The sequence below is a fragment of the Lepisosteus oculatus genome, chromosome 2 (genome assembly GCF_040954835.1).
Source record: "Lepisosteus oculatus isolate fLepOcu1 chromosome 2, fLepOcu1.hap2, whole genome shotgun sequence".
NCBI classification, from domain to species: Eukaryota; Metazoa; Chordata; class Actinopteri; order Semionotiformes; family Lepisosteidae; genus Lepisosteus; species Lepisosteus oculatus.
Window position 1 is genome coordinate 76,352,479 of NC_090697.1, and position 14,932 is coordinate 76,367,410.

A 14,932-nucleotide genomic window follows, 5' to 3' on the forward strand; every position below is an offset into this window, starting at 1 on the left:
ATGTTCTCATCTTATAAGAACGCCACTGTTCCACGTGCAGCACAAGAGCGTGCGTTGTACCGCTGGAAGGAATTACACTAGAGCCCACAAGCAGGGCAGCAAGTGAATTAATCACTATTGCCATCCATCACTACAGAAAAGGAGTTGTATAGCATATGAACACTCGTGCCCAGACCATCGCACTCCTCATCAGCTGATGAACCTCGATTCATCCCAAAAGAAAACTTTGGATCCATCGCTGCCAAGTCCCCATGAGGTGTCGCACACGCAACTTCATTCTGTTGCGCCAGCAAACGTGGCCGAGCTCATCCGGCCCGCAGTCATCCTCTCCGTGGGAGCTGCTGATGCGCGATTTATTGCGAGCTGGCGTGCAGGGACAAAAACGATCGCGAAGATGGAGCTTGATGGGGTGTCGGTCTTGGCGAAGTGTCATGATTGGTGGTCTCCAAGAGTCCTGTCACTGATGAACTGTGACTGCCTGTAACGTCTTGCCAGGAGTCAGGAAATTGTTGGCTGTGAACAGGCCAGGTGGCAAGCAAGAGTGCACCGGCCTCCAATGTACCACTGGCTCTTGTTCTTGTCCGCCATTGTTCCAGGATTTACATTAATTGTGTTAAATCACCACGTTTCTTATTCTCAGTGCTTGTGCAATTGTCACTCAAGACTATTACTAGTCTTTCAGTTTGTCCAGATGACACCAAGAAGATTTAAGCAATATTCAAAATCCTTCAATTCAAAATCATGCTGTACTGTATTTTCCTGAAAGCGTATGTTCATAAATAGAGTGATATGTTTCTTTTGATGCTCAGTATATATTTTAATTTATTTAAATATTAATTTAAGGATTATTTAACCAGGAATTGCCTCTTGAGATGTGCACATCTCGCTTTCAAGAGGGGTCCTGGAGCTGACTCCTGCAGCAGGTAAACTTCTGTTATTCAATGACAGCATTCACACCTTAATCCCGTCAGCCTGGGGAGTCATTACAGGGGCAGCACACCTACCCACAGACAGGTAGAGCCACAGGGAGAACTGAAAGATGGTGAGAAAAATATATTCCCACCAAGTAATCACTGAGACCAGGCACAGACTCACAATCACAGCTGTATGAAAACCCATTGGACTATCAGCTATACTATAAGCTGCAGAGCTGAAAAAGTGTAGGGCTTTTAAGGCAAGAGATACTCAAAATAAGGTCCTGCAAGAGAATGTGGACTAAATCATAAACTTATAATCATGATCTCAAACCTTATTTTAATATCGAAAGTTTTTTTATTCAGTGAGCACTATTCCCATGTATGATAAGAAAATAAAAAAGATTACCGAAGAGAGGATGCCATTCAGCCCACGACTGCGCATTAAAAACATCTGGACAGTGTGCAGAAATTTGTCAGCTCTACAACTGTACCATTTTCATGATCGTTGCTCTTCTTGAAGGCAAAATGATACCAGGCATTAAATAAAAACCATAGCAGTGTTTCATTTATTGGTCAGGTGTGTGCTTGTTCAGTTTGGGCTCTTCAGTTTTATTTGCAGTCTTAATAAGTGACTGCTTCAGTCAGTGGAGAAAATTAATTCAGTTAACATGTTAAATCATTGTTTTCTAGCCACATCTGCACCTCATCAACTTGATTGCCTAAAACTTTTTACTACTGTAAAATATCCTGAACAGCATATTTCAGTAACTTAAACTTCTCACCAGATTTCTCACTAATTATATAAAAAACAAAATCTGTCTTGGGGTGTGTTTTAATTAACTAGTACCAGTATGTGCCTCTTAAACCAAAACTAAAAAGACAGATCTAAAATAGAAGCATTTCACCATCTAATTCTGCCGTTAAAAATAAGAGGTTAGGAACTAACCAGTGATGCCTTAGAATAGGACTGTTTTCTGTAGTTCAGAATTAAAAAGCATGCAATTCATATTCCAGACTTGAAGAGTGAATCATGTCACTGAATTGCCAGTAACCTCTCTGTAAGCACAGTTATACTGTACATGAAAGTAAAGAAAGCTGAGGAGTTTGGTATGACTTCAAAAGACAAGGTGCTACATTATTTCTTAAATTTGACTTTGTTCCACAAAATGCTGCCAAACTACAGCAAATCACAAAGCAGTCAGCTCTGCTTTTTGCCTAGGCTTCCATAAAACAAGAGAGGAGATGGGTATCTTTTTGGAGATGCCAGGATCGGCGATAAGAAATGGGATATAAAAGCCTGTAATTGCTATACTTATAATCCATCTCACTCCATTAATCTGAGCCAAGCACCTATTAATATTTGGAAACTCATACAGCTCCAACACGAAGCTATAAGTAGATTGTGTATTTAGGGCTTCTGGATTTTGGTTTAAGGCGGTAAAAACTAATACAATGTATTTTTCAATGTGGAAAAAATGAAATTAGTAAACACCTAGAAAAACACGACATACAGTCTTATTCAGTTTATGCTGGCATTACCCCATTCCCAGTGCAGTTGGACTTGTTTCCTGCCTGACATTTATTTCTGCGTTTGAAGTATATTAAACTCTGTAAAGCAACTCTGTACAAGCTCCTCTGATTTAAAGCATTTTACATTTTCGATAGAGCAACAGCCAAGACACTAATTTTGGATTTTGAAACACTGATCGTAGACCATAAAAATGCTTAATCACACAAACCCCCAAAAGAGTGTATGCCTGATTTCAATTTAGTGTGTAAAACAGCAAAGAAGACACTAGTGTGCAATGTTGTGTCATTTGGGACACTTTGCTCAGCAAACCAGTACCCTTGCAGTACTAGACCTGCTGAACACCTGTAGTCTGAAAGTGCTTTGAGTATGGCCAGTGATTAGGTTAGTATCTATAAATACTGTAGTTTTGTACTCATAGTATATGGATAGTATGAAGTTAAGGAAAACCTTTGGCTAATGGTATTTATATTTTTTAATACATTTATTATTAAATATCATTTAATAATAGTTTCACACAAGATGTTTTGCAAAACTGAGAAGAGTTGCGTTAAACATTAAACTAGAAAGCAAAGGTTTATCAAAAATGTGTTTCATATAAACTTCACCATTCATACGACAGTAGCTAACTTATCTGGCTGATACTTTTATTCAAAGTGATTTACATTTGCTCCCATTTATTAGAGCTGGGTGTTTTGTTGGAGTAATTCAGAATGAAGTACTTTGCTCAAGGGTCCAACAGTTGTGTTTCACCTGAATTACACAACCTTCAAGTACATCCTAATCACTGCTAGCTATGGTGTATAAAAGGTGAAAACACCTTTAAATTGCAAAATAGATTTTAAGGCATCAAAATCCTGAAATCTTTTGAAAAACGCCAAAACAGAAGCCCTATGTACAGTCACTGAAGTGTGTGACACAGATCTTTCATGATGTGTTGATGCAAATTTCAATTTGCAATTTTAGAACTTGGCAAGAAGAGATCCTTTTCAGAAAACATTATCTGTTTAAAAATTTTGGCTTTGTAAGGCTTGGCCATTTTGCTTGGAAAATCCAAATGATGTAGCTCCCGAATTTGATATTACGATGCAGAGTCAAAACAACATTTCCAAGATGTTATGTTTGTTTTTTTATTTAAACACTAAAAAAAAGGTAGTCATGTAGGGCAGGTCTAATTAATATTAGAACATTGCAATCTGTAGAAACAGCAGCAAATCCAGAGTCATCATAGTCCTTCCAATGATGTGAGCACATAATAAAAACTAACCTGCCTGGCAATTGCATGGATGAGATGCACACAAGACACTGTAGTCCCTTTTCGCAGTAATTATGAAACAGTAGCATTAAACAAAACAAAAAAAACACGAATTTAGCATCTCCTGCACTTTGCACACTTTTCCACAGACACGGCACACAACTTTGGCCCCACCAGCCCAGTTCCCAGCAGTCATCAGTGTGCCTTCCTCTCTCTGTGACGCGTGTGTGTAGGTGTGTCTGTGTGTCCAGGGCCCCCCGCCGGGCCTCGTGCCTCCCTGCTCAGCCTCCCCTCTCTCCTCACAGGTCCCGGCCTGGCGTTCATTGCGTACCCAAAAGCTGTCTCTCTGATGCCAGTAGCCCCACTTTGGGCGGCTCTCTTCTTCTTCATGCTTCTGCTGTTGGGACTGGACAGTCAGGTACCTGTCGTGCAAAACCGCAGAGCTAGCGGGGCTGCGTGAAATTTGTGTGAGCAGCGCTAGAATTATAAAACTTGCCCCGCAGCTCGGCCTTGTGGTCACGCAAGCTCACGGAAGGCCTTAAATGATCGGCTCGTAGATCCAGAGCTGATCCAGAGTATCAGAACCGATCCCTTGCGATGTCTGTGAGAAAGAAAACCTTTCAAGCCCTTGGAGTGCAGCTGAGAAGTAAAATCCACACCCATGCAGAAAGTGTCAATTTGCAGTAATGAAAAAATACAGCCTTCTAGGCGGTATTATTGCGATCATTGAGATACCTTAAAATCCTTCATTGTGTTTAGGAAAATGTTTATGATCCTTAATAAAGTGCACCATATAAAGTGAAGAATAAACCTCAAAGTAACCCCATTAGAACAGGAGGCATGAATTCTGTCTTGTTAACGTGCAAAACTCTTTCTCTGTGCCTTTTAGCTATGATTTGAGTAAGGTTATTGAATGGGCTGCTTAGATGTCTTCATAGTGAGTTCTCATTATGATATATAGTTGAATTCAACTCAATACTTGCTAAAACTGCGTAACCTTCCGATTTAAAATATTAATGGAGATTAAGACTCTGTTAATTATTTTGAAACAGTATGCTTCTCACTGCCACCTCTAGTTTCTCTAAAAGAGAATTTCAGACCTTAACTGTGCTTCTTAAATATTATGATTATTCATGACTAGCTCATCAGTAAAATATATCTGCTATATAATTGTAAGCGGACTGCACGTGTCTAGGTGCTGTATTGAATGTGCTCTCACTTTAAAATGTTGTAGAGCCTTTTGCTCTGTATCTCTGTGTAAAACAGCTGACTGTAAACGTGTTGTCTGGCTGTTCCCCTCTCCTGTCTGCAGTTTGTTGGGGTGGAAGGTTTTGTTACTGGGATTCTGGACCTGTTTCCCGGGAAGTATTACATGCGCTGGCGGCGGGAAATCGCCGTTGCCATCTGCTGTTCGCTTTGCTTTATTATCGATCTCTCCATGGTTACTCAGGTAAGACCTCCCTGCTCGCATGGCTACTTAACATGTAAAAGCCCGGGTTCTTTCAACAGAGTGGACCTTTAACTAACAGATCTGAATCGTTTATTTTAGAGCATTTGTGCATTTGTGTGGCTGATTGCATTCTCTGGTCAAAATTAAGCCCCCCCCCCCATCAAACAACACGATGGATCTCTATGAGCAGCAGGGAAGCGTCATGCATTTACAAGGTTTTAGAAAAAGGCCCAGTACCATCCGTTTTGGCTCATTTCACTGGTTCCGCCAGTTTTCAGAATGATTGCTCTGGCCATTCAAGCAAGTCACAGGGTCTTAGAGCCAACCCCACATAGCCAGACTATTTGTGGATTTATTCAAAGCCACTTGCATGTGTACCTGTGTAAAACACAAGTGTCCTGCCCCAGGATGTACTGTAGGTCCAGAGTCCTAACCCGTGTTCCACACCACTGCCTCCGAGAGGGTTTATTCATTTGACTGATTCCTAACATTTAAGCCGGTGAGTGCAGGTATGCACGGATCAAGTCTCGCAAGAGATGTGCCTTTACTTACTCCCTCTCCAAAATGTGTTGGGCTAAAGTTTAATTGTGGGGCACTTGAGCATGATTGCTCCCAGTTAGATTTATGCATGACAAGCCCCTGTTAAAGCTGTTCTGCTGGTCAGTAGTATTTCCTCTCTGTTACAATGAACTGTTGGCATGAATGCAAGAGTCAGCCTTTAAAACTGATTCAGGGGATGGGGTGTCATAGAGGGGAAAATGCCATAGCTACCAGCTGGCTGACACTTTGCAGAATGAATGTTGTCAAGGCTGTAGCCCCTGGTGTTTCTGACTTCAGTACAGCAGGACTGGCATGCCCCTCACTTGTCTGCATCTGTGTGTCCATCTGCAGGGGGGGATGTACGTCTTCCAGCTCTTTGATTATTACTCAGCCAGCGGTATGACCCTGCTGTGGCAGGCATTCTGGGAATGCGTAGTTGTCTCCTGGGTCTACGGTGAGTGAGGAGCATGGTTTCTATCTCTGTGTTTCAGTGGCATAGGCATATCCTGAGCTGTAGTGCCCTTTTTAGCCTCGCAGTCTCGATCTCTGACACACAGAACACTTGGCTTCTACACAACCTATGCTTTTAAGCAATTAATGGCAAGCTATACATAAACAGACATTGCCCTCTTGAGTCACATTTTACGTCACGCTGCATTTTCCCTAGTTTTTAGTTTGTGAGTTTGAACGTAAGTTGGACAGAATATCCCTTTTTTAATGGCATGCTTAATTGAAAGGCCAAGGATGTTCCACTGAAAACAGAATGAAGAAAGGGAATTAAAAGAAATCAATTTACTGCATGAAGCTTTTTTAAAAAATCTAAATATAGATGCTGTACGCAGACATCCTGTTCCTTTCTGAATCATTATCTCAGAAGGTGTTGGATCAAAGTCTTTCTGTAAAAGCTCATAGCAAAGATTTCCTGCTTTGGTCTGAATGTCAAGGAAAATCAAAGCAATTTCTTAGCCCTGCCCCTCGGACAGGTCTTCATTACAATAAACTGGTCATGATGTCAGCAGGATCGAAACGCATCAGCTCTTCTGCAGCCTGTGACCTTGCATGTTTCTTGAGTGGAAACTTCATTGATTTCTTTTGACTTTTGAGCTGGGACTTTCTGAAACAGAAACGTAACATGCCTGCAGTAAAAAAAAACAGTTTCCTTGAGTTTTCCCTTTCATTTAAGGTTTGTATTTTCTTCCTAAAAGATAAAAAAATATATTGTGATGCACTCACCCCAGATCAGGTATTTAGAGGTTAATTCTGAAGAAAGTTTTATTCTAGCAAATTTCTTTTTACAGAGATCTAACTTTTAAGTACACTTGCAAAATCGTAAATGTTTATTATTTATATATGATTATTTAAACCTTTTTGTACAACCTGATTGAGTAGCTGCATTGCAAAAGAGACAGACCCCAGAAACTCTTGAGCCTGTTGCTGCAGTGTCTGTGTGCAGATTCTTTTTTCATCTCATCTTGACTGCTTGAAGTCTATGTGTTAACAGGAGCTGACAGGTTTATGGATGACATCGCTCGTATGATCGGTTACCGGCCTTTCCCTTGGATAAAGTGGTGCTGGTCGTTTATTACTCCATGTGTTTGCATGGTAAGACTCATTCATGAGGAAAGGGGCATCTTTTGTTTATTTAAATACTGAAATTAAATACCAACACTAAATACTGACAGATGTTAATATGTAGGACTGCAGGGAGTGTCCTTCAGTACTCTCTTTTCAGTACAGGTTGCATAGTTCTGTACCATATTTACAGTATGCAATAATAAGAATGGATCTTGTTTTCCAAATACTGTAGTCAACTCTTTTGTGTTCCGTAAACAATTTGTTAAATGCTAAACTCAAACCAAAATTTAGTTTTAGTCTATTGGTCACAATATATAAACCAATTTTTGATAGCCTTGCTTTCAGATTATGTTTATCGTTATTGTTAGTGACAGGAAGTCCACAGAGCATTAGGATTGTCCTTTTAATAACTATAAATGAGAAATAACAAAGCGTAGCATGTGTACATATGCATACAGATACAGTAGTCTGTAATTTGATTAGAGCCTGCTTTTAGAAAACAGCCCTTAGGCTTTTTGTAACAAGTTCTGTTTCCTCCACAGGGTATCTTCCTATTTCACCTTCTGAACTACAAGCCTCTAACCTACAACAATGTGTACGTGTACCCTTGGTGGGGGGAGGTGATTGGCTGGTGTATGGCCCTGTCCTCCATGCTCTGCATCCCAACCAGCCTGGTCTACAAGCTCTTCAGAGCCAAGGGCACCTTCCGAGAGGTCAGTACAGCCCCCATACTGGGTGCCCATACAGCCAGGATAACCTACTGACGCAGTAACATCCCTAACACCATTTGGCCGTAGTAAACTTGCACTGCAGTTTCGCACTTGTTTGTAACCAGACGTTTGCCCTGCAGTTCATGGCCTTCCTACAGCTTTCACACCGTTTCACTTTGCCTTTGTCTGCTGGACTAGGAGACCTGTGCAGGTCGTGGTGGCGAGCTGTAGAGCAGCACAGTCAGCGTTTGTACTAGTAAGCTGTAGTACAAGCATCGAGTCGTACAGCACAGAGAAAAAGAGTGGTTTAACTGTAGGAAAAAGTGACGAGAAGCAGGCGCAAAGGGGAGAAACGTATAAAATGACCAAGGGGCAGTGTGAGTAAATAAATCCAGAGAATGGGGAGTGGGGATGAGGGGGGGAGGTGCTCAGGGAAGAAACAGTCCTTCAGAACCTTCCTTCTGCTTTTCTTCTTTATAAATTGGGTTGTGATTACTCTCTGTTGGCCAGATACTTTTAGATCGTGCTATGTAGAGATTTACACAGAGAAGTAAAAACATGCAGGTCCTTGGCTCTCCGGGAGCAGGTCTGGTCCGTGGACTAGCATGACTTTGTCTATGCTGGTGCTTGGGTCTGGATTAAATCAGAACTGCTGCCAGCCAGCAGCTTTCGGCTGGACAGGTGTAAGCAGAAAGTTGCCGGTCGGTTTGGAATATTTCGAATGGAATGTTCAAGTGGTGGAAAAGCTGGAAGCTGAGGTGTGATCTAGGCAAGTCAGCTGTTTGGTTGACTGTGTGCAGCCCTGAGGGTTAAAGTGAAATTCAGTGATCTGGAGATTCTAAATTATTGTCTTTATTTCCTGTCTCAGCGGTGGAACCACCTGACCAAGCCAGTCTGGGGGACCCATCACCTGGAGTATATGGCCCCTGACGCGGACATCAAGAGCCTGGCGTCTCTCACCCCAGGCTCCGAAGAGAATAAGGTCATCATCTTCGAGAGCGTCATGTAGCCCCACCAGCCGAAGGGGCCCTCTCTCAGTGTGGCGGCCTCCATCTCTCTCCTGCTCTCCACACTGACCCCCCAGCCGGGGCCGGTCACTCTGGCCTCACCACACACACTGACAGACAGTGTCATGGCAGAATTTTAACAGGCAGCAGCTTCGTCCGGAAGCTTGCACTAAAGGGACATGTACCTGCTGCTCAGAAATTCGTTTGATAAATCTTTTGTTAGCTAATCTGATCCCACTGCCCTTTGTTTTTTGGGAAAAGGTAGCAGGTGCTGATGTTTTTTTGTTTCCTCCTTTACTTTCATACCACCAGCTCAGAGAAAATGCACCTGTATAAGTAATACAGATCCACTAAAGGTCGCATTTAAGCCCATGTTTGAAGAGAAACTTCAGAAAAACCTGGAAAACCGTTTTTCTTACGGTGTGTCCTAGGGTAAAGCGTGATTGCAGCTGCCTTAATTCCCCTGAAATAATAGAGTGAAGGCCAGCATGATTTTAAGGTAATTGTTAAAGCCATCAAAACTCCTTTTCCCATGAATAAAAGGGCAGGCGAAACTCTCTTAACTCCAGATTTGTTAAACCCATTTCTGAAGCTTGAGGTTTTGTTATATAGGTGTTGTGTTTTTTTTATTCTTGCATTAACAGCAAATGATCCTTCAAAAGTAAAAGGCAGAGCATCTTATAATTCTCCTCATGGTTAAAGTGACCTGGAGTCCTCATTTGCACACCAGCTCCTAGTACAGAAGGGAAAATACAGTGCCCTGAAGACTTTTGGTGCACAAACAGTAAATAAAAGGATTTATATATTTTAATAGGACAGGTAAGGATGTAATTTGTGTGATTTTTAAGTTGAAATAACACAATGTCTAGTGAATTGCTTCGTACACTTTTTTAATTAGCAGTAATAGAACGAAAGCTGCCAAATTTGTAAATGTTTCATATGCGCTCAACTGCAAATTATGAACTAAAGTTTAATAAAAAAGAAAGTTTTTAAATCAGTCTTACAGAAAATTGCTAAATTACTGGTTTTGCATTCATGATGTTCACAGTCCAGCTAACGTGCCAAAATCTAGGACTCCATCCTTCACAGCGATGAGTGATGGAGAATGGACTCCACATGGATGCCATAATAGAGCCCTTTAGTACAACTACTGCCTGGGGCATTTCAGCACCACTATGTGTATTTCAGTTAATTTTGGCTGTTCACAAGTATTAAAACACTATTAAAGCTTTACCGCACATAAGGGAACAGCTGTTTTGTATAATATTTTTTTTTCAAAAAGGGACATTCAGGTGCAGAGGCATTGGACATAACAGGCAACTTAGTAGCTGAACGTATGGATGGTCTTGTTTTTAAATAGTATTGATATGGTTGTAACTGTTCCGGTAATCTGCAAAGATCAAGGTGGAACCAAACAAGGGAAAACAGTTACTTGGGGAAATTTTATAGGAGCAACACCCAGTTTGCAGTGGCATCAAACACTATGATGGGACTGCTTGATCCTGCCAGTCAGATGTACAAGCTGCATCTCAAATCCTCCACTACTCTTTGAGTGGGACATTTGTGTTGTCATCCACTCTTCCAGGCAGCTTCAGACAGCCACAACTAATCTTCCCAGTTCCAGTCTCCCGATGTTCCTGTCCATCCTGCACATGGATGGGCCGAACCACAGTGCAGTTGGAAAAGGGATTTACTCCAGAGCGCGTCTTCCAGCGACTAGTATTTAGCTGAACTCAGTCGTTCCTGCACTGCGGTAACCTGCAGGAAGCAGCTCTGAAGTAAGACCCCAGACACGGGAAAGAGACACAGCTGTTGTTTCAGTCTGTTTTCTCCTTCCAGTGCCTTGTGGTTGGTTTATGCAGAAAGGGTCTACTGAGTAATAAGTGGAACATCTTCTGCCTGTACAGCTACTAAAGTGCTGTTTGAGGTTTGCACATAGTGCCAAGTGAGAGAGGTAGTCACGTAAATGCCAAACTTTGCCTTTGATGCATGTCTTAAGTCTGGAGCCCTCTTTATTGAAATTTAACACAGCCAGTCTATAGGTGTGTGCACACCTTTAGGACCCCAAAGTGCTGTCCTTTCGAATCGCCTGTCAGAATCCTGCCATGTACAGCAATATAGGTGGTACATTTATCATTGTGAAAAATCATTGCTGAAAATGTTGAACGATAGATATTAGTAACGCAAGGCTGAACTACATTTGCACATTGTTGTAAAATAATCTCGCTAGCACCTTTTGATCGTGTTAGAAGAAAACTTTGTTCTTTATTTTACTTACTGTAAAATAAATCCAATTTATTTTGTGAATGGTTTTATTTTGCTGATATTTGTAATATATATACATATCTATATACATTTATATATTTATATATGTGTGTGATATGGCTGCAAGAGGTTGCTGCCGTGTGCAGACTGTAGTTTTGATGAAAATGGGGTGTGTATTATTCTATGATGGCAGTGAAGGATTGGAAGGAAGAATTGGACTTGCTGTGCAGTGATACAGAAGTCCACTTCATTGAGTGTGTTTTGTCACTTGCCTTATATCTCCCAGAGCTCTGTTTCTCATACTGTAGCCTCACAAATTACTGACATTCACTCATTTATCTGTGGTACAGAACCATGTGACGTGTGTCCACAAGTGCCAGGCGGATAGCTACCCCTCTCAGAGAGCAGGCCAGTTTAGTAGATAGACACTGCTTTCTGTTCTTAGCATTCATTAGAACGAAATATACCTGAGCTGACAGGAAACTATTTTGATGTACGGTAACTGAAATATTCCAGATGCAGGTGTGGTTTTCAATGAACAGAACAGCACAGAATACAGCCTTTAGCCCTCTGTAAGGGAGCAGGTGCTCCTGTGTTGTTGTTAATAAAAGTACAGTTCTTTTGATTGGTCTAAATTTCATTACTAAATAGTATATTTTAAGTGCTCATCCCGTGTGAAAAATCAGTAGTTTCATTTAGGTGAAAAAAAATCTATATATAAATTGACAAAAAAATAATACTATTGCTATTAATATTGACATTTTAGAGATAACATTAAGCCTTTTTAACTCTGGTATCTGTTCTTGATAATGTAGAAGGCAGTAATCAAGGTAGTGGCAGTCTGTTCAGACTTAACTGCACCTCATTTCCTATAGGTAAGAGGTCCCTCTTTAGAGTTAGAAGCTGTACCATCAGCACACATTTCATCTTGCATTTTAATCAATACCTTGTTTTTTTTTTCTCATGCTTCTATTCAGGCCCAGCCTCACCTTATCAATGAGTCACAGTTTTTCTTGTTGCACAAATGGAAAAAGCTACTATGTGGATGTCTCTACACATCACAGTCGGCACAACCAGTTGCTTAAAATAAGGACAGTCTTGTTAAAACCCTGGGTGATATATGGTGATCTGTACGTGTTTGTGCCCTTTTCTAAGATGGGATTAGTTGGTTAGTCCTTGCTGTGTGGTTTCATGGCCTCTGATGAAGAAATGGTCACTTTACAGTTTACCGCCCTGTTGTAGCTTTTCGGTGACCTGGCTTCTCAGCCATGTTTTTCTGAAAACGACAGATAATTAATCTGCAGCAGCAGCAGCTCTTCGTCTATATGCAGATTCACAAAGCTGAAAAAGTGACAGACTAAAGCAAGAAGGCAGCTGTAGCTGAAAAATTAAAATGTATTTTTTTAAACACGTAAGCTTAGGAGTGAACAACCCAGTCTCAAGAAATTAACTTGCGTGTTATGGTTGCGAGACGAATTGCATGGGTATGGACAGAGCTCTAGGCTTTTAAGAGCCTGGATTGTTCAGCAAGTTTAATAAAATCATATTGAAATCTAAATTATACAGCAAAACCAATATACATTACTTAAACCATGTGCTATTTCACTATTTTTGTAATCCTATTTCAGATGTTATCCTTTGCTCCAAGGATTGGTGGTGCAAAGTAAATAGAATTTCTCATTTATAGTGCAGACTGAGGTCTGGAAGGCCAATAATAAGGTGAGGTTCACAGGCTGAGACTTGGTGCTTGGGGGTGTGCAACGCTTCTGTCCGTGAAAGAAGTGTGTGTGTTCACATGAGCTTGTGTTTGTCTAGTTGGCATTTTATGTTGCCTTCTTGGGAGGTGTTGATGTTTTCAGAAAATAGAAACGGCCTGTTTTAATGCATCCCATTCAGTCTCTGACCACAGAATTTGCAAGATTTCCTAAGTGAAATTGTCCATGACTGCAGGACCTTAGGATGCAGTTCGCAATAAACTATGCAATGTAACATAAGGAAAATTTAACCAGCTAGCAGTGACAGCTTGTCTTTCTGACACAAACTGGGCAACAATGCACAAATACTATAGTAACGAGACTCAAGAGGGATTTTAAAAACATTGATCTTTCTAGCAAGTGATATAAACTGAATTTTATATGTGTTCGGCTGTGAAGAAGCAGCAGCCAGATCCAAAGGCGGTTTTAAACCCGTCAAACTACCAGCACTATCACGTGTACAGGCAGGCTGAGCACTGTAGAGATTTGTGCTAAAAGCCTCCAGTAGAAAACCATAATAAAATGAGACTTAAAATGGATGTGAAATACGGCAACCATGAAATTTTAATCCACTATTATATATATTTCTTTGCAGTCAAATAATGCCATCCCAACAGACTCTGTTTAATCCAAGTGATTTCAAAGTGCGGTGAATAGTGTTAAAAATGGAAGCATTATAGTGAAAGAATACTCAGCACTCATGCACCTCGGATGAGGATACTGTGAATAAATGAGGGTTATGAAGTTTTTGGTGAGCTAATAAACCCATGTGATGTTCCATCTTTGTGCTTGAATAACGTGTTCCACCTGTGAAACCTAACTTCTAGTCTTCCATTCATGATCGTAAGAGTAGTAATAAACTGTAACAACAATAATGGTGACGACGGCAACAATGGTGTTCCATTGGTATCATCCTTCACAATGTACAAAGGGCTTCATGCTTTGACCACTGTGACTGTGTGCAGAACTCCACTCGCCCAAACAAGAGTAACAACATGGCAATAAAGAGAACTAACTCTGACAGCTGTCTCCTTGGCCTTCTTTCTGCTTCCGCCCAGTCCTTTCCCAGTGCTGGTTAACAACTCACACAGCCAGAGGGTAGCTGTACAGGCGCCTCGTACTATATTATCAGACGCTTTAGAGGAAACATGAGAAAGCAGAATTGCATATTCTACTTCACCTGACTTTTTTTTTAACATAATGAAAATTAAGTTATGTCTGTATCTTACTAATGTTTCTGTGGTTAATGATGCCTCCATAGGGGTGCTTTGAGAGTTAGCTCTGTTACCTCATACATGTTGGGTCCTAGGTTTGATTCCGGACTGGGACACCTTCTGGGGGGAGTCTGCATGTTTCCCCCGGTCTCTTGTCTCCAGGTGTTGCGGCTTCCTCCCACCTTACAAAGATATGCTAGCTGGGTTAAGACGTGTCTGTAGGTTATCCTTGTGTGCTTATGGCTGAGCGTGCCCTGTGATGGACTGGACGTCCCATTTAATTTGTCACAACCCTTTCACTTACCAGTGTCTGATATTAGATGGTGTACAGGACTATTATTATTGTTGTGTTACTTATCAAAGTAATGCTGGGCACATGAATTTAATTTCAGGTTGGACTACATTTTATTGTTTTTAAATTTCTTTCCTTTTTGCTGACATCTAACCCTCACTTACGAAATCTGCGCAATTCAACGCTAATTCCTAATTTGCCTGCGTGCCACTTTTTTAACGTATACTGTATATACTGCACATAGAGAATGTGGATCAATAGATCATTTTTTATCCAGGTGACCTCTGAACTTATAACATGTCAGCACAGTCCTACTCTTTTGGCTGAGGTCATAGGCCACAGGTCACACACAGGTCACAGGTTGCAGTCTGTCAGCAATCAGACTCGTCCATCAACTGCACCACACTTGACTGACGGCTTACAGG

General features: G+C 41.1%; 1 protein-coding gene across 5 annotated transcripts in view; it reads left to right on the top strand.

Moving 5' to 3' along the window:
• The window catches only part of slc6a8 (solute carrier family 6 member 8), a 64,309-nt gene extending 50,287 nt beyond the window's left edge, over nucleotides 1-14,022 (top strand). For all 5 annotated transcript variants that reach the window (XM_015360807.2, XM_015360678.2, XM_015360947.2 and 2 more), the window contains 6 exons: nucleotides 4,006-4,118; nucleotides 5,013-5,150; nucleotides 6,042-6,144; nucleotides 7,192-7,292; nucleotides 7,808-7,978; nucleotides 8,844-14,022. In XM_015360807.2, coding sequence (XP_015216293.2) covers nucleotides 4,006-4,118; nucleotides 5,013-5,150; nucleotides 6,042-6,144; nucleotides 7,192-7,292; nucleotides 7,808-7,978; nucleotides 8,844-8,984 — 767 coding nt within the window. In that variant the 3' untranslated portion in view covers nucleotides 8,985-14,022. The remainder of the gene's footprint in view (nucleotides 1-4,005; nucleotides 4,119-5,012; nucleotides 5,151-6,041; nucleotides 6,145-7,191; nucleotides 7,293-7,807; nucleotides 7,979-8,843) is intronic.
• The last annotated feature ends 910 nt before the right edge of the window (nucleotides 14,023-14,932 follow it).